The sequence below is a fragment of the Biomphalaria glabrata genome, chromosome 5, assembly GCF_947242115.1.
Source record: "Biomphalaria glabrata chromosome 5, xgBioGlab47.1, whole genome shotgun sequence".
NCBI classification, from domain to species: Eukaryota; Metazoa; Mollusca; class Gastropoda; family Planorbidae; genus Biomphalaria; species Biomphalaria glabrata.
The window spans coordinates 26,223,975-26,247,360 of NC_074715.1; the positions used below are offsets into that span (position 1 = coordinate 26,223,975).

The window sequence follows — 23,386 nt, forward strand, 5'->3', positions numbered from 1 at the left end:
TTTAGTAGCGTTCTTCCGGCACAAATAGCAAGATGGATTCTTTCATACTCCTACACTGTACAGCCACTTAACAATAAAAGAGCCACCACTTGAGGTATGAGGTGCTGGATGGAACAGGCATAGCATAACTTTCTTTCTCACCATGTGCAATCAAAGCAAATGAACTGTGGAAACACAATAGGAGATTTATTTTGCCAGTTAGCCTATCAATTTCCTCATATGGACATTTCCATTACAGTGTCATAATCAGGCTTGTTGCCATGATCACAAGATTGTTTTAAAAGTACTTTATCACTTCTGACAAAATGCTGTCACAATTATATATTAAACTTTCAACACCAAAAAAAGCTATTCCTATTACGTTGACCTTTTACCTTTTAGTATGGTACAACATTTGGTCTTTTTTTTTTTTAAGAAATTCATGCTAAGAAATAAATTGTTCTGTGGTACCCATGTTCGAATTTTCTGTGAAATTGTACTCTGTTGCAAGTACTTTCATTACTGCCATTTCTGATAGTTCTAAAGTTAATGGCTTGAAACATATTTTGGTCGAACATTTCCTTCATTTTCAACTTTTGTCTGGTGGTAATTTCAAAGATTGATCTAGTGTTACATTTAAGAGTTTGGTAGACTCAAGCTCACCATCATATTTTATAGATAGATAGTGGTTAGATTTTGAAACAAAAAAGCATATTTATTTTTACTGTAGGCCACAACAAAGACTTGATTTGTTCTATTTGTAGGATGTGAAAAGTATAATCTCTGGCCCTCCAGTTGAGCTGATGGAAGCAGTAAGTCAGAAGACAGCAGAGTGACACTGAGCTGATACTTTCTGATGTTTCTGTGATATCAAGTGTTAATTATTAAATTAAAAATAATAAATTCAAATTGAACTTATGGTTTAGATATAATAATTAATGAAGTTAATAATTTGTTCTCAGCAACAGAGAGTTCAATTAATTTTTTTTTTTTAAATTCAGTTCGAAGAAGCTATTAATACTAGTATTATTTCTTATTAAAATGACTGTTGGTTTATTTTTAGCTATGTGAAATGTATATTCAGCAATGTATATTATTTCTTAAGATCTTTATTAATGACTTTGTTCAGTACTGAAACTTCTATGAATATACTATCATTTGTATTTATACATCATAATAAAAAATATTAAAATTACTTCTTTTCAGTTAGTTTTTCATTGTTGAGTATGATGTACGAGTTAATGTTTTCTTATTTTATGGTAAACATTTTTTAAATGCTTTAAAATCATGAACATAACATTCTCTCTTTTGGGTACAAGCGACATCTAGATCTAATTGTTTCACTCAGTAATACAAATAAAATTGAAATAGCACAATTGTTTAATTTGAAGTTTAAAAAGTCAAAAAAATTATTCCATTAAGTTCATTGATATACTCAATAACCCTTGAATTCTATCAACAGAAACTAACTAAAATTTAAATATTTACTAGCTTCTTTTTAGAAAAGCTCGTTGTTTTTCTCTGCATATGTCAGAAATTTCAAATGGAAAAAGTCAAAGGTCTTTGGTTAACATAACAAGCTTTTATTGTGAAACAAAAAACTTGAGCTTTGAAAAAGGTTTTAATTTGGAGACAAAAATGTAACATTAACTAAAGTAGTAGTACTTGTACTAGTTAATACATCACAAAGGATACAGATAGAAGAAATATAAGACACTATTAGAATGTTATACTTTTCCTTTTCTGAGTTTTCTCAATGGGCTTCTGACAAGACCAATGCATCTGCACTTTTTGGGCATTGTGGTCATGGATTGATTCATTAGATGGCAGAAGTAATAATAGTAGGATGTAGAATTTAGAGAAACTTTTCATAGCTAGGATTAATTAGCTAATTGTTGACATGGGCCAATACCCACAAAATGATGGAATTAGAATTAGCTTACAACTGTACTCCTATGTCGGTGTGAAAGTTAAACATTGTACGCTGAGGCTGAAAAAAGAATTCAAGCCTTTGAAAGTAAATGTATCAGACAAATGCTGGGAATCAGATGTAAATTAAAAAAAATAAATAAATGAGTTTTTACTTTTACAAGTCAACACTCTGGCTGGCAAAAAGGAGGAACTCCTCAATATAGTGAATAAATGAAAGCTGAGCTGGTGCCTGGTTTTGTCTTATTGTAAGACATGACTCATTGTCAAAAGCCATCCTTCAAGGTACATTGGAGGGAACATGAAGGACCATCCAAAGAAAAGCTGGATGGACGTAAAAGGACAGCTGATGACCAGGAAAAAACAAAGGATTTGGTTACATGCACTGTCATAGCACCCCTACAATGACAGTCAAGGTACTGAGGTTGAGATTTAGAAACAACTAGGACTCGCACTTTCATAGGACCCTTGCTAATTCTAGGTGTATAAATTATTCAATTAAAACTTAAAACAGATTTCCCGCACCCTCCTGTCGATTTACCAGGAGCTCCTGGAAATCTCCAGAAATTACAAAATATACGGAAATATATAGACAAAAATTGTCATTTTGGGCTGTCATTCAATATGGAAAACGCCAATCATACGCGCGATAAATAAAAACGGCATTAGCCGTAATTGTGTAATCTGGTGAGTTTGAGTTTTGAATTTAGGCACATCTGCACAATTTAGGCCATGTCGAACCCATAATCATTCAAGGATTACTCTCCTTTACAAGAGCTTAATTCCATACGCGCCTCAAACTAATGAAGAATTATTTGAGGTCAACAATTCTCCAAGATAGATTGAAATGTTTGGTAATTCTTGCTATTGAGCGTGATCTATGTTATTATGATATACTGTATGACTTTGCTACACGCAAGGCTCGCTAAGTAATTCTGTACGTAGTAAAGAATGAATAAAATGCATAGACGAATTTATTTTCTAATAGAATCTCTTAAATTCCACTTATTATCCGCTTCCCTGCCCAAACTTGGCCCCGCGAAATCCGTTTCGCATAGGTCCCCACTATGCTTAAGTCCGGCCCTGCTATTTAGTGACCTGTAAATATATATAGTAGATTACTTGTTCTCTTTCCATGACTTCTTGGTCACAATGGTTAAGTCCGGCGCTGCTATTTAGTGTTTGTAAAATGTTTTACATGTTTCGGATGTTCCTTCAGAATTGACGATAGTTTATGACATTTCTCATTGTCTTGGTGTCCTCTGGATATTATAGGTATGTAGTGATTTTGGCTTTAACATGCTATTGATTAATACTAGAACATTGGTCAAAAAATTATCAATGTTTTCTATTGTATCTTTCACTAAAGTTTTATTTGGTTTCAAAACTTATTTTTCTAAATTAGACACATGTCTTCATCATTATGACCATGTTTACTCCAGCTAAAGAATGCTTAAGGTGTAAGTAAAAAATACTTGCATGAAAAAAATGTTTTGTTTCATGGGTCTACCTTTCTATACTAAGTTTCTAAACTACGGTAGGAAGGCAAAGTCAATGTTTTTTATTTGTTTGTTCAAATACATTGAAGTTTTATTGATAGGCTGGACTACATGATTTCATGTTACACACTGTAGAAGTACAATTCTATAATTGGTCAACACAGATCAAAGAAAACCAAACAATGGCTGACATCAACATTTGAGTTTATTAAAATAAAAAAGTACAATAAAAGATAACAATTCACTTCCATACTATCACACTTCATTCATTAGTTGCAGATCATACTAAGTAAGATAAAAATAGTGAAATGCAAAATTTCAACATAAGTATCTGTCAGCATAGAATAACCTTATTTACAATAAGCAATAAAACCAGCAAAGCATTAAGCCATGCAATTTTTAAAATATCCACTTCTGCTTGTGAACAGCTCAAAGAGAAATATAAATATATACATATAAAATTGCAGCACCATCAGGTACAGTGTTAAATGATACCACACCAGTGGCAAAGAATACACAGAAATGGATGATCTCAAATGCACCACTTCTAAACTGTAGTCATTTAGTATTGCCAGTACACACCACTGGATCTGCATATATGCGAAATTGATAACATCTCAAGGAGCCGCAATAAATGTCCAAGAAACAAAAAGTATTTCAGGTGAAATTATTTTTAACACTTTTATATTTTATATATGAAAAAACTAACCTTTTTAGCAATTCTGAAAAAAACATTTTTACTAAAATACATGAAGCTATAAACAAGTATTTTTTAAACTAAGAAAAACATTTTTTTAAATAGATATGCACAAATGTTTTTCTTTAAGTTTCAGACTCAGTGTCTAGATTTGATCTAGCTGTATAATTACTTCAACAATAACTACTTGTGTAACTAAAATTATTAATGATGATGACTGATACTGGCTGTTAACAGATGACAAAACTTTTATACACATTTAAAAAATTGCTATAATACAATAGTTAAAATGCCTAATAGCAATCATCAATGTTCCATTTTCTCCACTTCAGTTCCTGACACTATTCCACCAGCAGATACCTTTGCATCTGATTCTTTCAGATCTTTATCTTTGCTATTGTCATGAGCAGATGTAGCATCCCCTCCTTTAGGAGTAGATGGAGCAGCATCAGCTGTTGATAGAAAATCCTACTTTTAACGTTTACAAAATAGACTTAATATAACTAATCCAAGAATCCCTAATTTAAAACATACTTATCAGTCTTCCGACGCGAACCCCAACAGCATTGCAACAAGGTCTCTGTACAGAGCTTCATGCAAAAACCTGCAGGAGTCCGCAAATTAAAAACAAATGGTGGCTGGAGCTTATATAAAAATCCTATCATTTGCGAATGCTGGAAACACTGTCAGTTTGATCTGCCTACAGCCCAACCTTCCAGACAATGGTGCCCCTTAAAAAACTGCCAACAATTTGTCTTAATATAACAATATAGGTTGGCATATTTAACTGGTGGACAGAAGAGCAATGCTTTTAACCAAAAAAGGGGCGGTCACTGAGGAAGTTCTGGCAGAAATTCATCAGACGGCAGTCATTAAAGGGAAGCTGACTTCCCAACACTTGACAGACTTAAGATATCAATATAGAAACTCAAGATGACAAAAAGAAAAGCCTGGCTTCTTCAGAGGTCTTAAAAAAGAGTGTTGAAACTCATGGAAAGGGTAAGTCTATTATCACTTTATGCTAGGACTAATGTACTGTCCAGCCATAGTAAAAAAAAAAGGCAAGTCCACCTGCTTTAACTATTAAGACATTACATTTTTTGTGAGAAATCTCATTGACTGACAGAAAAACTTCTAAAGTAAATGATGTGCTCCCTGAAAGTCAATGGGGTTTTCAAGCTGAGAGATCTAGCAGAAATGATTTTTGTTATGCAACAAATAAAGGGAACAGAACTTCAACTTTGTTGATCTTACTAAAGCTTTTGACACAGTCATGATGGTTTGTGGACAATACTCTTGGCTTGAATGCCCTCTAAGATTTATCTCAATTTTCTCAAGCAACTGCACAAGGGTCCTAAAGGTCTAAGCAGATATGACTAATCAGATAATTTTTTTTATAGAGAATGGTGTAAAGCGGGATGTGTATTTTCTCAGCCACTTTTTGTAATCCTATTTTGAATAATCAACTTACTTCACATATTTTCCCATGCTAAAATTAGAGATGATAGATACAAAGCAAGCTTATCTATGCAGATGATTGCGCCTTATTGCATAACAGATTAGGAGGTTTAGATTGCTGTTAAATTTACTGAGACTTGTTTGGTCTATCAACCCCAGGAAAACAGAAGCTATGTCCCAGAAGTCTCCCAACAGAACTTACTCAGCTCCATCAATCAAGTAAATGGCTACCCCTTTAAGTGGTCAACTACTTTGTGTACCTAGGAAGCAGTATCCAATGATGCATCACTGTCAAGAGAAATAGACATCTGGCTAAGGCTAACAGCGCTTTTGGCAGTATCCAAATGAGAGTATGGTGGAATAGGTTTCTTCATCTACCAACAAAAAATCAATTTCTATAAAGTAACTGTTCTCTTGTAGGGCTTTTGAGAACTGAGTGATCTATAACAACACACATTTCTCCATTATCAATTTACTTTATTTTACTGCCTAAAGAATATTAACTGGAACATTTAAATCAAAACCAGATTACTATGATTATAGCATTATCATGAAAATCCCCTCTAAAGACAGAGCAAGGAATATAAAAGTTTGCATATTTATTTATTAGGAAGTGAAGCTGATTAGATTAGAGTTGTTAAAAAATAAATTAGAAGTATTAGTTTTTGTTCACATTAGTCAGACATTCAACATTTCATTGATATATAACAGGCTTTAGTGTAACAAACCACTGAGAATTTGTGTGCGCCTTTTGAAAAATTTTGAAATGCTCTCCATGTGTGAAAAGCTCTAACAGTGATACACAAACATATTTAGATTTAAACATTACACACGCAAATACCTTTTTTGTCTGCCAGAGATGCTGACTTGTCCTCCCTGGAATCAAAATAAAATTATTAATCAATATAAAAAAAAAATGCCTAGAAAGATTGAAGCTCTATATGTATAAAAAGGTCTTTACATTATGCAGAGTGTAAAAAGACCCCCAAAAAAATCTTTATGTATAAAAGGGTCGTTATGTCTGAAAACTATTTACTTTTCATTGACACTTTTTGGTTCTTCTTTAACATCTGGAACTTCTTTCTTGACTTCCTTGTCGTCCCTCTTGGAATCTGACAAATAGAACAAACTGACCAATATTCTGGTGTATGGTAACCTTTTATACATTAGTAATATTTTAATTAAAAAATAATATAATTAATAATTATTCAAAGTAGACAATAGAAAAAAATTTGAAAAAGTATAGTCTTGAAGTTTATAAAATTCTACAGATTTAACCATGAAATAACTGTCTTGATATCAATTACCAGCATTCCTTGGACAAAGCCTTAATGTAAGTGTAATATGCCTAATCTGGGTCTATATAGTTTGTGTTGATCAGAAGATAGCCTTAGTATTTCTGTGAGGTTAGAGTTCTTATTAACAAACTTCCAGATAAAGACATACACAAGATTGAAGTAGCAACAATAAGTCAACTGTGGTCAATCAAATATGAATGTTCAGAACAGGAACAGCCTAGTCTTAATCAACCTCAACTGTCTGTTTATTTATATTTAAGACACAGTCTCAATTTGAATTAATGTTGTCATAATTGTCCCTTCACTAGCAGTCGCCTATAGTTCGTCTCTACATATGTCAATAAAGCACTTTTCAAAGGCTTAAATAATGATTGAAAATCTACTTGATAATTTCAAAAATCTAAAGCTCTACATATGTCAATAAAGCACTTTTCAAAGGCTTAAATAATGATTGAAAATCTACTTGATAATTTCAAAAATCTAAAAAGTGTTTACCTTTGTCTCCATCTTTTTTATCTTCACCGTCAGTCTTTTGTCTTTTTTTCTTATGATCTCTCTTATCTTTCCTTCCACCATCTTCATCTTCACTGTCAGAGAACTCTTCCTCACAAGCAATTCTCTTGTCTGCTTGGCGAACTGGATAAAGAATAATGGATTAGTCAAGTAACTATACGGATATCAAATATATTGATTGAATTTTTCTTTCAATAGTAAATAAATAACATCTAAGAATGAACTGTACATACTAGATATTCTCTGATCAGGATTGGCTTTATCTTCATCATCACTCTCATCATTTAGTGCATCCTCTGGGATAGCTGAAAAATAGTAATATTTTCATTAGTATTGGAAATTTTTTATGTTATTTAATTTAGATTGTCCTCTCCTGAGATATCAATGCTTTATACACCAAGATCCTTTACTGCGAGAAGGCAATAATGGTGCATCTGAATGAGAAGTGAAAAAAATTGGTGCATGGAAGCAAAAGGTTGGCCACCCATGTTCTAGATCTATGGTAGAGTATGCTATTAATTAATAAGGCTATTCTTTCTTTGAAAAAGAATAAAGTTTTTGTTTTAAATGGAAGTGATTTCCAGAAGATATCTAACCTAGTTGAACAATACTTGTACAAAAAATGTAACTGCCTGGCTGTTAGAATGTCATAATTTAATTTAAATGACAGACTTCCAAGTGTTTGCTCTTCTGGATAAAATGAAAATTAGGTTGGATATATTTTAAATTTCAGGAAGCATGAGGGTTATCTTTGTTTTCATGTTAGGGTGATATAGTAAAACTCTGACCAGCTTGATATGAAGGTATGTATCTTAAAATTTCCATGCTTTGCCTGGTAATGCATGATAGTAACAGAGATTCAAAATAGGATTTTATTTTGGTTTGTAAGTGATATATTAACCTCCCACTAAACATGTGTTAAAAATGAAAGGAGATCTATCAACATCACAACATTACCTTGCATTTGAACACCTGGTGCATGAGGCAGCATTCTTAAGTTTTCAAACAATCTAGTTCTGTTAATGAAAAACATAATAGTTTGTAACTCAGTTGTATGTATATATACATATTGTCTTAAGAATTAAGTTATACAGCTGTAAATTATATGAGTGGAAACCAGCTGATGATAAAAACTTACTTGATCTTATCCATGTATTCAGGAGTGTTTTGATTTGCCATATTTGATGGACTAATATGGAGTTTAAAGTCTGGTCCATAGTACTCAAAGTAATCATTGTATGGTAATTCTGAAATATACAAAAACATTAAAATTATCAATGAAGTCTATTAAATATTTTTCATAATGATAATAATTATATATAAAAAATATCTACCATTGGCTACGTCAGAATTTAAAGCTATAGAAGTCTCATATGTCCAGCATCTTGCTACATTACGAATAGTATATCCTCCACCACCAAGAAGTAAGATTGGCAGATTCCATTTCTTAATAAATTCAACACATTTGCCATGACCTAGAAATATGATAATATATATATTTAAATAAAAGCATCAACACTGTTCACCACACATGAACGAAGTATTAACATCCAATGAATTCAATATTATATTTTTTAACTTGTACAAAATTCCATAAATTCTCAAAAATTTACTTGTAAGAAAATGAATTATCAAAATCATAAAGAAAACAGGTTCAAAGTATTATATTTTATATATATTATAGTACATAAGATGTTTTGTTCACCTTTTAATGTAAGATTAAAACAACCAAGACGATCTCCTGTAAGTGAATCTGCTCCACACTGTAACACAATAGCACTGGGCTGGAACATCTCCATCACTCTGGTAATAACCTGAGAGTGTAGAAAATATAGAGCCACTATGACTCACTCATTTTTCTAGTACAAACACACATACAACACTCATCTTTCTAGTACCAATACTTTGAATGCATCAAAATGAATAATAATTGTAAAATACACTTTAAAGGTTAGAGAATGCACTCACTGGTTTGAATATACTTTCATAGGATTCATCATCAATGCCATCTCTCAAAGGAAAATTAACAGCATAGTACTTGCCCTTGCCTGCTCCAATGTCCTATCAAAGAAAAATACAGAATTAATCATTATCCAGATTTCAGGAAAGAACAAAACCTTTTTGCCACCTTTTTACTTTTCGAAGACTAAGGAATAAGTGTAAACTGTCAATGCAGAGCTTAAATGATGTAAAAAATTTACATTAAATAAATATTAAGAATTAGCAATTGAAACATCCAACAAAAGAGGGATGCTTAAAAATTATCCAATAAGCAGTATTACCCTCAAGTCTCCAGTCCCAGGGAAATATTCACCATACTTGTGAAAGGAAACAGTCATTACTCTATCAGTGGTGTAGAAAGCTTCTTCAACACCGTCACCATGGTGAATGTCAATATCTACATAGAGAACACGCTGATGATATCTGAAGATAAAAATTGTGAAGTTCAAACAAGCATTAATTAATTACAAAGAAAATACTTTGACACTATAATGCAGCCAATTCGTCAACAACATATGTTGTATTAAGAGATCATTTATAAGATTGAAAATGCCAGTTTTTCACAAAAATTGATTATGTCAAAATGTCTAATTAACTGGATAAATAGGGACTCAACTACCAACAACTCAAAAGTTCAAACAAGCATTAATTAATTACAAAGAAAATACTTTGACACTATAATGCAGCCAATTCGTCAACAACATATGTTGTATTAAGAGATCATTTATAAGATTGAAAATGCCAGTTTTTCACAAAAATTGATTATGTCAAAATGTCTAATTAACTGGATAAATAGGGACTCAACTACCAACAACTCAAGATATTTTATTGTTATAATGAATTATTTGAGAGCTTATACTTACTTCAACAACTCCAAGATACCTAAAACTATATCATTGGTATAACAAAATCCAGATGCTTCAGACTTCTTGGCATGATGAAGGCCACCAGCCCAATTTACAGCTATGTCTGCAGCTTGTTTATTCAGTTTTACTGCACCAGCTTTTAAATATATCAAGAAAAAAAAATGGTTGTAGCAAACGATTTGTGACTCAAGAATCAAGTTAACAGGCATCATTAAACAATATTTATACTGAAGTACAGTTGGAACAAGGAGGCGCGGTGGCTGAGCGGTAAAGCGCTTGGCTTCTGAACCTGGGGTCCCGGGTTCGAATCCTGGTGAAGACTGGGATTTTTATTTCGGGATCCTTGGGCGCCTCTGAGTCCACCCAGCTCTAATGGGTACCTGACATTAGTTGGGGAAAAGTAAAGGCGGTTGGTCGTTGTGCTGGCCACATGACACCCTCGTTAACCGTAGGCCACAGAATCAGATGACCTTTACATCATCTGCCCTATAGACCACAAGGTCTGAAAGGGGAACTTTACTCTTTTACAGTTGGAACAAAGTGTAAAAAAAAAAATTCAAACAATACTGTGACATTAATTAAGAAAAGGAACTTACCAACTGACCCCCCCGTAGACAATTGACAAAATTCATACATCCCATCAAATACAGGGCAATCTTCACCGACATTAACTGCAGTTAAAAATTGTTTAAAATTTTTTTAACAAAAATCGTTATAAATTATTGGGAAAATAGAAACAAAGACATATCAAAGCAATAAACAAGTTATATAATTCCTTACATCTTTGCATTTGTTTGTTGTATTCTGCCATGTTGTCAGGTCGAATACTACGCAAGAATTTAATGTAATCATCACTGTGAAATTTGGTCATTTCTTCTGCTGTGGCCTTATGTGGGCGCTGTAATTGTATGTTAAACAATATATATATATATATATGTATTTAACGATTGATTAATAAGTCAAAATAAGAAAACAAACACTATTTAAAAGAATAATTGCTTCTTAAATAGGAGGCGCGGTGGCTGAGCGGTAAAGCGCTTGGCTTCCGAACCGGGGACCGGGGTTCGAATCCTGGTGAAGACTGGGATTTTTAATTTCGGGATCTTTGGGCGCCTCTGAGCACTGGCGGATCCAGGGGGGGGCGGTAGGGGCGATCGCCCCCCCCCCCACTCGGCCGACCCCCCCCCCGGGGGGGGGCGGACGAATTATAGTATAGAATTCGCACAATTTGTATGCAAATTTATTACTTATGTTAATAATATATACTAATTATTTATATGTCAACCTATTTTTTAGATTATTTTGCCCCCACCCCTTTCTAGTATTTTGGCCGATTTGGTAGGGTCGGGTGGGGGCGATGGCATCAATCCGCCCCACCCCCCACCATAAACTTTCGAGTGGGGGGGGGGCGGTCCTATTTATTTGTATAAATCACAGCTTGCTAACAGAATCAATTAAATATCTATATGATTAAAACTTCTTATTGGTATTTTAACCGGTCTTTATATAATTTCGTTCACCTGTTGGCCGATTTGGTAGGGTCGGGAGGGGGCGATGGCATCAATCCGCCCCCCCCCCCCCACCATAAACTTTCGAGTGGGGGGGGGGCGGTCCTATTTATTTGTATAAATCACAGCTTGCTAACAGAATCAATTAAATATCTATATGATTAAAACTTCTTATTGGTATTTTAACCGGTCTTTATATAATTTCGTTCACCTGTTGGCCGATTTGGTAGGGTCGGGAGGGGGCGATGGCATCAATCCCCCCCCCCCCACCATAAACTTTCGAGTGGGGGGGGGGGGGGCGGTCCTATTTATTTGTATAAATCACAGCTTGCTAACAGAATCAATTAAATATCTATATGATTAAAACTTCTTATTGGTATTTTAACCGGTCTTTATATAATTTCGTTCACCTGTTGGCCGATTTGGTAGGGTCGGGAGGGGGCGATGGCATCAATCCGCCCCCCCCCACCATAAACTTTCGAGTGGGGGGGCGGTCCTATTTATTTGTATAAATCACAGCTTGCTAACAGAATCAATTAAATATCTATATGATTAAAACTTGTTATTGGTATTTTAACCGGTCTTTATATAATTTCTTTCACCTGTTGGCCGATTTGGTAGGGTCGGGAGGGGGCGATGGCATCAATCCGCCCCCCCCCCACCATAAACTTTCGAGTGGGGGGGCGGTCCTATTTATGTATAAATCACAGCTTGCTAACAGAATCAATTAAATATCTATATGATTAAAACTTGTTATTGGTATTTTAACCGGTCTTTATATAATTTCGTTCACCTGTTGGCCGATTGGAAGGGGAAGAGTGAATACCTCCACTGCCCTTCCCATCTAAACCCTTTGAGTGGGGGGGGCGGTCCTACTTTTATGGAGAAATCATAGTATGTTAACAAAATTAGTCGAATATTTATATAATATAAACAGGTGGAAGTGCGATACATGCAATCACCTTCCCCCCCATCAAACAAATCAATACTTTTTCTTTTTGTATTATAGTAAGAAATTACAAAATTAAAAAAAATCTGTCACTAATATAATTTATATATGCTATAAAGTAAATTCTTATATCGAGTCGCCCAACCCCTATTCTTTAATGCAAAATGCAATCAATAGCAGAAATTATAAAAAGGAGCGAGAATCAATCGTTTTCATTTTACCGCCCTTCCCCTTTCCAGACAGAGTTTGTGTAATTTGACATGAATTTGTCATAACTATTTTAAGAAAGACTTTTTCAAACGAAATTTTTCACTATAACAGTCACGGTTGAGATGAGTTCAAAAGCCAGATAATCTTTTCCTAGTCGACTTTTTCCAACATTTACTCAATCTCATATTTTTCTAGTTAAATAAATTTAGGACTATAACTCACAATTTATGCTAGAATTTTATTGAATATTATTAATCGAATTTTTTTTTTCGGCGGCTATCCTCAAAACCTTAATCTAAATATGTGGGGTATCTAATCTTTTCAAAGAACAAATCGGTTTTATTTGCAATGTATTAAGGGACTATAAATTCATATTAGAATATTTTTTTCATTATTCAAAAGGACCTTTATAATAGAATGAATAATGAGCTGTAGGTCAGGAGAATGCGTTACTGCAGTGAAGAATGCCAAAAAACGCTTTTAGCGTCGAGGCTTCGCCCCGAACCTCACTGATGAATAATAAGCTGTAGATGTCAGGAGAATGCGTTTCTGCAGTGAAAAATGCAAGAAAACGCTTTTGGCGTCGGGGCTTCGCCCCGAACACCACTAATAAGTAATGAGCTGTAGATGTCAGGAGAATGCGTTTCAGCCGTGAAAAATGCAAGAAAATGCTTTCGGCGTATAAATAATGAGCTGTAGATGTCAGAAGAATGCGTTTCAGCCGTGAAAAATGCAAGAAAACGCTTTTGGCGTCGGGGCTTCGCCCCGAACACCACTAATAAATAATGAGCTGTAGATGTCAGAAGAATGCGTTTCAGCCGTGAAAAATGCAAGAAAACGCTTTTGGCGTCGGGGCTTCGCCCCGAATCCCACTGGTAAATAATGAGCTGTAGATGTCAGGAGAATGCGTTTCAGCCGTGAAAAGTGCAAGAAAACGCTTATGGCGTCGGGGCTTCGCCCCGAACCCCACTGATAAATAATGAGCTGTAGATGTCAGAAGAAAGCGTTTCTGCAGAGAAAAATGCAAGAAAACACTTTTGGGCGTCGGGGCTTCGCCACGAACCCCACTGAAGAAGCTTACAGCGCTCTCCCAGACCCCCAAGCTTGCAAGAGAGCTTGTTTTTTTTCTGTTTTTTTCGCCGAAGATTGAGAAACAGTCTTATTTTATTCTCATATATCGAATATATATATATATATATATATATATATATATATATATATATATATATATATATATATATATGCTGTACGCACGTTTATGCATAGGGTTAGGGTTTACTGGGCGTTAGGTTTAGGGTTTGGAAAAAAATCGCCCCCCCCACTCCAAAGTTCTGGATCCGCCAGTGCCTCTGAGTCCACCCAGCTCTAATGGGTACCTGACATTAGTTAGGGAAAAGTAAAGGCGGTTGGTCGTTGTGCTGGCCACATGACACCCTTGTTAACCGTAGGCCACAGAAACAGATGACCTTTACATCATCTGCCCTATAGACCACAAGGTCTGAAAGGGAAACTTTACTTTTTCTTTTAAATAGGTCTAGTCCAACATACTAGTGATGGTAAAATAAATTTTGTCTACTAAAATATAATTCTAAGTTTTTGCCATTACAATTTCTTTTACTAATTTCTTTTACTGGTGCTAACTGATAATGCTTCAATCATTCTCAGTCAAGACAATATTTTTTTTAAAGACAGAAGTCATATTTTAGTTTTTAATTTAAAGAAAAAAAGAGGTGTTCATGAAAAATGATCAATCACAACATGGTGTATGTGTCAAGGTTGCAAGAGTGTACACAGGAAGTTTATTTAAACATTGCCTTCATGGAGATTCAAGTGTCTACACAGAATAGTAAATATGTATAGGGAGTAAATTAGAAATAAAAAGTTTCAGTTTGAAACTGTCTGGCTCTTATATCTATATATATATAGATATATATAAGAGCCAGACAGTATTTTCAGTATCTGAAAGATAATCATGAAAATATAGTTGAAGAAAATCTGCAATTTAATAAATTCTAGTAAAAAAAAATATAGTTACATAAATTTCCATCTTGCGATAAAGACCATAGTTCAGAATCAAATTATGGGTCATCCTTATTCTGTGTGGCTTCATGGGATGTCCCTGTCCATAGTAATAATTGCCAATGTCTCCTGAAGTATACAAGAAATTTTTTAATGATATCTATAAGTATAATATTAATGGAGAAATCTACAAACTGTAAAACCTTAAGAAAGAATACTATTCGAGATTACTTTTTCAACGATTTATTATTATAAGTAGAAGCCACTGTGCCATTCCTCAGACAAACCAGATATTTGTGACAATTGGCAGGAATAAATAATAAAATCAAATAAAAATGAACATAAAACTAAAATGCAACATTAACCTTGGTTAGACCTATATTAGAATATATAAAAAATATGCATGCTCTGTTTTAGTGTTTGGGACCCCTCTACTCAAGTATTTAAAAAAAAAGGCGCCAATAGAGCTTTGTAAAAAAAAAAAAATGAATTCAGGGTTGCCCGAACCAGCCAGAAAGCAAGGAGTTAACAGAGGTTTAAGTGTCTAACATGCATGACTAGACTAGAATGCTAGATTGACACAAGGATACATATAGGAATATGTATGAAATTTATAACATCTATGAAAACATGATTGCATAGATGACTAAACGGTACCTTTCAAGTTCAAACTCATATATATATACAGTAATATACTCATTATAGACTTAAAGTCTCTAGACTCTAAAAAAAATCTAGATCTCAGTGATCAATTAATGAATCTTTCAGACAAGCCTTTTTAAACTTAATTTTATTTTTTATTAGATATAGGTCTAAAGATTTCACCATCATTGTTAAACAATCTATTAATATATTATAGATCTAGCTGATTCTAGCTCTAGCCTACTAAACTCATTGCATCTTCAGTCCATAAATTGATAAATAAATGTAAAAAAAAAATGCAAATCATGTACACACAAAAACTTGGAAAGTGGTGTTCCATACTTTTGCTTTATAAACTAGATTAGACTACATTTATAATTTATATCTACTAGAATGCTTATTAAATGAAACAATGCAGTTTGATTTCGAAGTTGATTTAAATGTGAATAATTGGCAATATGTATAAAATATATTCCTTTGCAAAAGATCTTTCAAGAAGAAAAATGTCCACTTGGAAGATGGTGTTCCGTACTTTTTTCCATTTTGGCCTATCGCGACAAAGACAAGTTGAAAAGAAATCTCTCTAGATCTAGATCTAATTTTGTAGACTGGGGGAAAAAAATAGATCCATAAACCTAGATTTGTGTTATTTATATATAGATCTGGAATTAAAAAAATAATAGACCTAGACTAAATTCATGAAATAAAATAAACGAAAAAACTGAGCCTAATAATAATAACCCTGCGCCGCCAGCGGCCTCATTTCAGAACAGTTACTTGAGTTACACTAGTTACAGTGATCGCTGGTTCGGCATCGTATTTGAAATTTAATATTATTCCGATGATAATTTATATAAAATATTGGCATGCAAAAATGAAATAGACAAGATTAAAATATTGAGAAAGTCTCTTACCGTCATAGTAATAACAAACTTTCCTCTTTGGTGGTAAAGAAGCCATGCTTCAGAAGTTTATTATGGACTTGATCACTAGATCTAGAAGCCGCAAAATAGAATCTATTATTTGGGTGAGGAAAGCGAGCTCACTAATCTATGACGCGGTAGCGTTAAAGCGCCACCTTTTGGGAAAACACCAAAAATTGAATCACCTCCCTTGGAATGATTTAAAAATAAATAAATAATTGGGTTATTAAAAAAAAAGAAAAATAAAGGCTCATATATAGATTTATATATATAGATACTAATAGACCTCTTGATCTAGATTCTAGTTCTATAACGGTCCCACCCATTGTGCCACCTTTGTATGTGTTTTTATTCCCGACTTCTAAAAGAGTTTTATTCGATTTCAAGATGTAAGTTCAGAACCTTTCCTTCCGGTGGTTAATCAATTTAATTATAGGCTAAAGATTTATAGGCAAAAATAATAGTTTATCTAGCTAAAGATTTATAGGAGAAAATAATAGTTTATCTTATATATTATCTTATATAAGATAAGATAAGATAGTTTAGGTCTCTAGTGGTCTAGCCAAAGATAAAATAATAAAAAAATAAATAAATTAAAAAAGAGAAATCAAATTATCATTTCATGTTAGTGTTAATAAAATTTAAATTTTCAGAAAAATGAAAGTCAGAACATCATCCACATCCGATGTTTATTACGGGTTTGATTGTCCATCAGATGTTAACTTTATTGAAGCAATCTACGTCTCATAATCACTCCTAATGTGATAGGAAGTTACCTAAGTTCTTTAAGCCTTTACTTCAGAAGAGCTCTCTGCCTTTTAAAGAATATGATACACAGCAATATGTTTTTAATATTGAAAACTGAATGTTATTAGCTATTTCCTTTTGTTTTCTTTGTTTCTCATATAAAGTGCCAATACTTTAGTGTATAACACCAACCATAACAATGGAGTTTCTTTGAGGCCTCATTCTGTTCTTAAGTTGAATATATACTTTTATTTGAAATTACATTTACAGTGCTTTTTTACTGATTTTGTTTATTATGTAAAAAAAAAAAATAATTTATTTCTCTTTGCATAGTAATTACAGGTAAGAAATTTAAATAGTAAAAGGATCTAATGGGTTAAGATGAAATAAGCCACAGTTCGTTCCTGATTTACTTCTGTCTCTATTTATAAATCTCAAGAAAACATTAAGAAACTGGAACAAACACAAAATAGAGCAAAGAGATTCATAACAAACGAATATTCACATTTGACTAGAGTAACACCTTTAGTAAAATCACTAAATTTAGAAAGCCTTCAGGATAGAAGACTTAAAAGTAAAGAAGCAATTATACATAAAACACTAAACCATAATCTTCAAATACAAAAACAAAATTTAATAAAATACTCAGAAAGACACAAAGGTAGAGGCACATATCTCGTTCCATATGCTAGGACAAATTTGTACAAATACTCTTTCTTCCCTAGCGCTATTAGAGCATGGAATGGGTTGCCTGAGCTAGCCAGGAAAACCAGTGACTTGACAGAATTTAGGTAATTGGTTCATATGCATGACTAAATGCATGACGCGTAGGACGTATTCATCTTCTTTTTTGAAGTAACGTCTGTATTATATAAGATAAGATAATAAAGACTACACATAATTGTAAGTATGGAATACTGTTCGTTGTGCCGGTTAGCAGCAGAATTAAGCAACACACATGAACAACTTCAACTCATGAATAGAACTAACCAACACACCTGTTTGATGTCACGTTCAGAGTTAAAGCATTTAATTTAATAACTGCTTTAAAACATATTAAATGACATTGTTTATACACACATTTGTGTTTGCAAGTTTAAACAAAGTCCCAACGTGTGTCAATGTTTGCTTGAGTTGTTCAGTTTTCTCTTTGATTCTATTGTTTTGTTTCATGTACCTGGTGTGAATTAGTCTTATCTCATGCAGACATAGTCATCTTCTGGTAGGAATCTTTCTTTTTTCCTTGTTGTTTGGGCCTGTTGTCTGCAAGGGTTTATGCTCTTATTAAATAGAGACTATGTGCAATGTAGCATACTAGGTGATGGATCAGTTCAATGTAGACCCACCATTTAGCTATGTTTCAATATCAAACGAAATGTTCTATTTTAGACATTCTGTACATGTGCAAGTGTACACATATCTACTTATTATGATGTTTTCAAAACCTAATATTTTGATCAGAATTCAGTAATTTTACTTTAGAAAGAAAATAGTTAATATTAAAAACATAAGTAAAAGACTAACTCTCGATTAAAGAGCTAAGGCAGGAACTTCGTTACAGACGCCTGAAGCTTGGTGGTAGCAATGAGGCGCTTACAGCTCGTCACCGGCAAGCCTTGATCGGTGTAGAAGAAGATCCGGAGACCTACCTATTTGAAATTGAGTCGGAGATTGTTGAGCTCATTGGCAAGATACAGGAAGATATTGATGCAATGCGTGAACAAATTAACAGGATGAGGAACAGTGTATTGCAAGTGGAAGGACAAACAGATCAATTTGATAAAATGATGTCTAAAGCGAAAGGAGGAATAGACTCTTTGGTGAAGGAGCAGTTGCCTGTAGACTCGTTGGCGAAGAAGTTGCATGGTCAGGACTGTGGCTGCACAAACAGTGGTGACGAAGGCGCAGTCTGTGTCTGTGTTGTGGGCAAGTTTTGTGGGTGTGACTTTAAAGACGAGAAACGTGACAACGATTGCTGCGACGATCTCAACGGGATGTACCGAATCGAATGGAAAGAGACAAATGAAGAAACTGAAGTCTGTTATGTGCTTAAAGCGTTTGCTCTTGTTGCACCTGTTACGAGTACCTCAATGAGCCAGTCAAATCATGACAACGTTGGGTCTGCGTTCAAGCCTGTTGCTATGGACCTTAAAGACCTCTGCCTATCTGTCGGTGCTTACGAGGGAAATTCGAGGCTCGACAACTGCATCCAGAGGTGAAGCATGAACTGTACGTGCGGCGCATCACCCAGAGAATTTAGATGCCAAGAAAATCACCAACAAAGTATGTGTACTTCTGTCATCGACATTGGCATAGACGAATGTAAGTCAACCCAGGTTAAACCTGAGCTGGCAAGAAGAAGACGTCCAAAACTTGAACGTGATAACCTGGACGTGAGACTGTTAACTGAGGATGACTGCGGCCCATTGGATTTTGTTTGCAACGTGGCTGCATGTGAACCTACAGCTCCCATTAGAGGCGTCTGTCGGGAGGGTATGCTGAAACAGCGTGCCCGATCAACGGCTGTGCTGAAGAAAACAGTGCTCGACACTATCTCGTTGTGTGTCAAACGGCCACGTCATCGTCTCAACAACAGCCAGGTCAACTGGAGAAAGAGAAAGCGGCACCAGAGGAAAACAGAGCGGATGGCTTCGTGGGGAACACGCTCCCTGCTGCCTGTGGCTCCCACCAATCGACCTCCACCTGAACTGTCAAACCACTACTGCAGTGTTTCTTTTCGGGACGAAAAGTGCTGAGAAGGGGGAATGTTATAACTCCGCCATGCACACCGCCATCCAAGATAGTGCAGAAGGTGCGCACTATGAGTGACTAGACTAGGAAGGATGTTGACATTGGAGAGAGAACGATTTCCACACAAGTCTAGAACTGATGTGAAGATGCTGTGCTTTTGGCAGATGTCCTATGTGTTTGTCATGTCCTCCCGTAATAAACATTCATATCTCGTTGAGTTGCCTCCCTTAAGTTATTACACTATTATAAACTATTTTGTTTTTTCATCCTGTCTACATGAAGTCAAGTCTGCAGTTTAAAAATGAATATAACGTATTTGGACACATCGTGTAGAGCACAGAAGTCATTAATTAACGCTTAACAAATCCTTGAAGGTGAAAGAAAGAAAACAACTTTTTCTTTTCTCCCACAATGAAGAGTTACAGTTTAAGACATTTGTCATGACTTAACGTTTGCCACAATGTCGTATCAGCAACACGCACATTATTAAAACAAGGGCAATTGGACTTGCTAAGCTAGTATTGATATGGTGACCATAAGACACATTCATATCATCCTACTATGCTGTTGTGGATATACTAAAGCTTATGGTAAGAATCAATAACAAAAATATAGGATTTTATTTAAGTACATGATGTTTTTCATATTTACACAGATCATTCTTATTAACTCTGAACGTAAAAATATTTCTCGGAAAACGTTTCACTTAATGTTATATACTTATTATTACCATTAAAATGTAAACATACATTCTATAGTGTGTATATAAAAATCTATACTAAATTTATAACCTACAGTAATAATAACACATTTGTGATCCTTACCACTGACTGACTAATTATCACACTTGCCGTGGACGATAAAATACGAATATTTAACCGGTTTTATCCTTAACTTAAGCCTAGGACAACTAAGCCATTTTTAAGATCGAAACCGCAGTAATTAAATTTACCGAAAATGATTTCTCATTAGCTATCTAGCTATGCATTGGAAAGCCAACATTTAATGTCTAAAGTACAAAACAATAATTCTTACCGTTTAAGCTTTTATTAACACTTTTTTGGTGCGTAACTTTCTTTAATTCAATTTAAAGGCTGTAGCTAATATTAAGGGGTGGAACATTTTTAAAACGACTCCATTTACTACAAGTATACCTCTATTCTATGGCAAAAATTAAAATTGTCACAGTGAATATGAGAGCATATTATAGAGCAGGAAGATAGAATTGAAATGAAAGACTACAACTGATGTTTGTGCATACTCAACAACATGGCGTTGCGGGCCCTTCGTTTGTGATCATGAAAGAGACAAAAAAAGGACAGAAATTGAAGGTTGACAAAATAAAAATACACTTGTAAAGAGTGGACTAAGTTGTGAATAGTGATGTCTCTGCTTTCAAACTGTTCCGTGGGAAGGGGGGCGTATCAATTGACAATATTTCGTGTATACGTGATGGGCCTAAGAAGTGTTTGTGCATATTCTATAATGGGAAAGGGGGGGGGGTGCGGATCCTTCGTTTGTAGGATGACAATTCATTAAAAAAGAACATAGAATATGAGGGATACAAAATTGTGTTGTGGGTGAGGGAGAGTTCTAATGCGGTCGTCTTCTTAATGGGTTTATGAATGTTCCAGGTAAAATAAACATATATTGGCTACCAATTATTTCAACCGTAGCGCAGCACGGGTATCAGCTAGAATATATATAACTTTATTGATTATTCTTAGACATAGATTTTGTATAAATATAATAAAAGCAGTAAGGTAAAAGGGAAATCAGAGGCGTTCAGTTAACTAATCCACTGATTGCGACCTGCTTCTTACATATTGGTGATGTGACCCTAACCCTTTATAAGCGTCTAATATCAGTTACTGAGATCTAGCTAAATCTAGAAGAAGCTGATCATTGATCTTCACATATCTTCCAAAGAGTAATAGCTGGTCACAGGTCACAGTTGCAAGCCCTCTTATTGAAAACCAGTTTGTTTAAGACTTTTCTTTAAATCTCAATCTATGACATTTGTGTGACAAGATTTGTAACAAGATTAATTTGTATTGAAGCTTGTGACGTAGGATGGTTTGGTCCAGTCTGCCAGTATCAATGTCACTGTGAGAACACTCAATGTGATCATGACGGTAACTGTATAAACAGCGCGAAGTGTACTTCTGGCTGGTTCGGTTACAAGTGTCAATATTGTAAGTATAATACACATGTATTATTAAAACGCATTATTAACTATTTTCTAAACGATAGAACTTGTTTTGAGGGTTCCTCTTTATTGTAAAACAATTTAAAGGTATAATAACCTTTTGTTTGAAAGGAACTGTCTGTAGTTTACTTGATACGAGATTCAATGTCACTCAACAAAATAAAACGTATTACAAACAACGTCAATAATTCTCTGACAATATCTTTTTTTTAAGACGATCTTGTGGTAAACGCAACAAATTTTAAAGATTTGCCGACATGGTTGACTGATAATGATCAGAATACATGCAACACAATGTCTGATGTCTTTCCATCTATCAGTTTAAGATGGAATAAAATGTATTTATTTCGGTACCTAAGATTGGCAGTTAAACATAAGAGTAAGTATTCTGATGATAGAGTAGATGGTCAGCAAACATTAAGTAAATAGATTATACATTTTACTTTCATGGAACAAATTCTATTCAATACATAAAAAATATTTACAAAAATGAAACTTAATCTTGCAAAACTCTTGTCATCAATCTAGTATCAGACACAGACATAGGCCTACAATTTTATACAAACGAATCCATAGAAGTGAATTGTACAGACTTCCATTATGTACTGATCAATGAGAGAACATTAGACATTCACTGCGGAGATAGAAATTCGGCCATAGAACATATTCTAGTTAGAGGCAAGGGCATCAAGGATTTGTGTTCCATTCATTTGAGTGGAGGTAAGGTCTAGTACTGAAACAAGACTCTATTTAGCACCAACTAAGGAATTAAAAGATCTCCAGTTTTTAAGACAAACAAAATAGAATCATAGGACCGGAAGGATGACTAGTCATCAGACTTAAAAAAAAAAAATCTTTACCTTAAAAAATAGTTTATTAATATTGTGTGCAATGATTCATTCATTTCGCTTTGTTTTATTTCAGGAAGAAATGTGGCATTAAAGCAGCGTACATACCAGACGTCCAACTATACCGCCTTCACTAGTTCGGCCAAAGCTGTGGAAGGAGATACAAGCCAAAGACTTAACTCCCTTGACTCCTCGTGTACCCACACTGCAGCGCTATCGACACCGCCAAGCTGGACTATCACATTTACCAATACTTTAACAATAGATAGAATTGTTATATATAACAGAGGTAGTTACTGTTATAATACCTTTAGTTTCAAATGTTGTCCACAAGAAATGA

General features: G+C 34.4%; 3 protein-coding genes across 9 annotated transcripts in view; 2 read left to right on the top strand and 1 right to left on the bottom strand.

Annotated features, from left to right (window-relative positions):
• The window catches only part of LOC106061784 (sperm flagellar protein 2-like), a 50,624-nt gene extending 49,450 nt beyond the window's left edge, over positions 1-1,174 (top strand). For all 3 annotated transcript variants that reach the window (XM_013219986.2, XM_013220004.2, XM_013219995.2), the window contains one exon: positions 744-1,174. In XM_013219986.2, the coding sequence (XP_013075440.2) occupies positions 744-815 (72 nt within the window). In that variant the 3' untranslated portion in view covers positions 816-1,174. The remainder of the gene's footprint in view (positions 1-743) is intronic.
• Positions 1,175-3,594: 2,420 nt separating this feature from the next.
• Positions 3,595-16,641, bottom strand: LOC106061767 (probable histone deacetylase 1-B). Of its 3 annotated transcripts, XR_008778073.1 has the most exons (17): positions 16,483-16,641; positions 14,943-15,055; positions 11,021-11,138; positions 10,837-10,911; positions 10,238-10,376; positions 9,656-9,797; positions 9,342-9,434; positions 9,079-9,187; positions 8,708-8,848; positions 8,512-8,620; positions 8,331-8,389; positions 7,607-7,678; positions 7,356-7,496; positions 6,599-6,674; positions 6,404-6,438; positions 5,823-5,936; positions 4,418-4,556 (listed from the first exon to the last, which is right to left on the bottom strand). XR_008778073.1 is itself a non-coding variant. In XM_013219968.2 (16 exons), the coding sequence occupies exons 1-16, from the start codon at positions 16,526-16,528 to the stop codon at positions 4,411-4,413; spliced, it is 1,614 nt and encodes a 537-aa protein (XP_013075422.2). In that variant the 5' UTR covers positions 16,529-16,641; the 3' UTR covers positions 3,595-4,410. The 3 variants fall into 3 exon arrangements, 2 of the variants coding, with proteins under 2 accessions (XP_013075422.2, XP_055886155.1); XM_013219968.2 differs by lacking the exon at positions 5,823-5,936 and having other exon boundaries at positions 3,595-4,556; XM_056030180.1 differs by lacking the exons at positions 5,823-5,936; positions 10,837-10,911 and having other exon boundaries at positions 3,595-4,556.
• Positions 16,642-20,379: 3,738 nt separating this feature from the next.
• Positions 20,380-23,386, top strand: part of LOC106061757 (uncharacterized) — an 88,913-nt gene continuing 85,906 nt past the window's right edge. For 2 of the 3 annotated variants that reach the window (XM_056030176.1, XM_056030177.1), the window contains exons 1-5: positions 20,380-20,579; positions 22,050-22,184; positions 22,413-22,577; positions 22,727-22,918; positions 23,123-23,335. In XM_056030176.1, coding sequence (XP_055886151.1) covers positions 20,516-20,579; positions 22,050-22,184; positions 22,413-22,577; positions 22,727-22,918; positions 23,123-23,335 — 769 coding nt within the window. In that variant the 5' untranslated portion in view covers positions 20,380-20,515. The remainder of the gene's footprint in view (positions 20,580-22,049; positions 22,185-22,412; positions 22,578-22,726; positions 22,919-23,122; positions 23,336-23,386) is intronic. The other variant, XM_056030178.1, reaches the window with a different exon arrangement.

Coding starts and splice junctions, on each gene's coding strand:
- LOC106061767 (XM_013219968.2), bottom strand. CDS start 16,528: ATGGCTTCTTTACCACCAAAGAGGAAAGTTTGTTATTACTATGACG. Junction 9,188..9,341: donor ATGAAAGTATATTCAAACCA/GTGAGTGCATTC, acceptor CTACACTCTCAG/GTTATTACCAGAGTGATGGA. Junction 6,675..7,355: donor TAAAAAAGATGGAGACAAAG/GTAAACACTTTT, acceptor TCTATTTGTCAG/ATTCCAAGAGGGACGACAAG.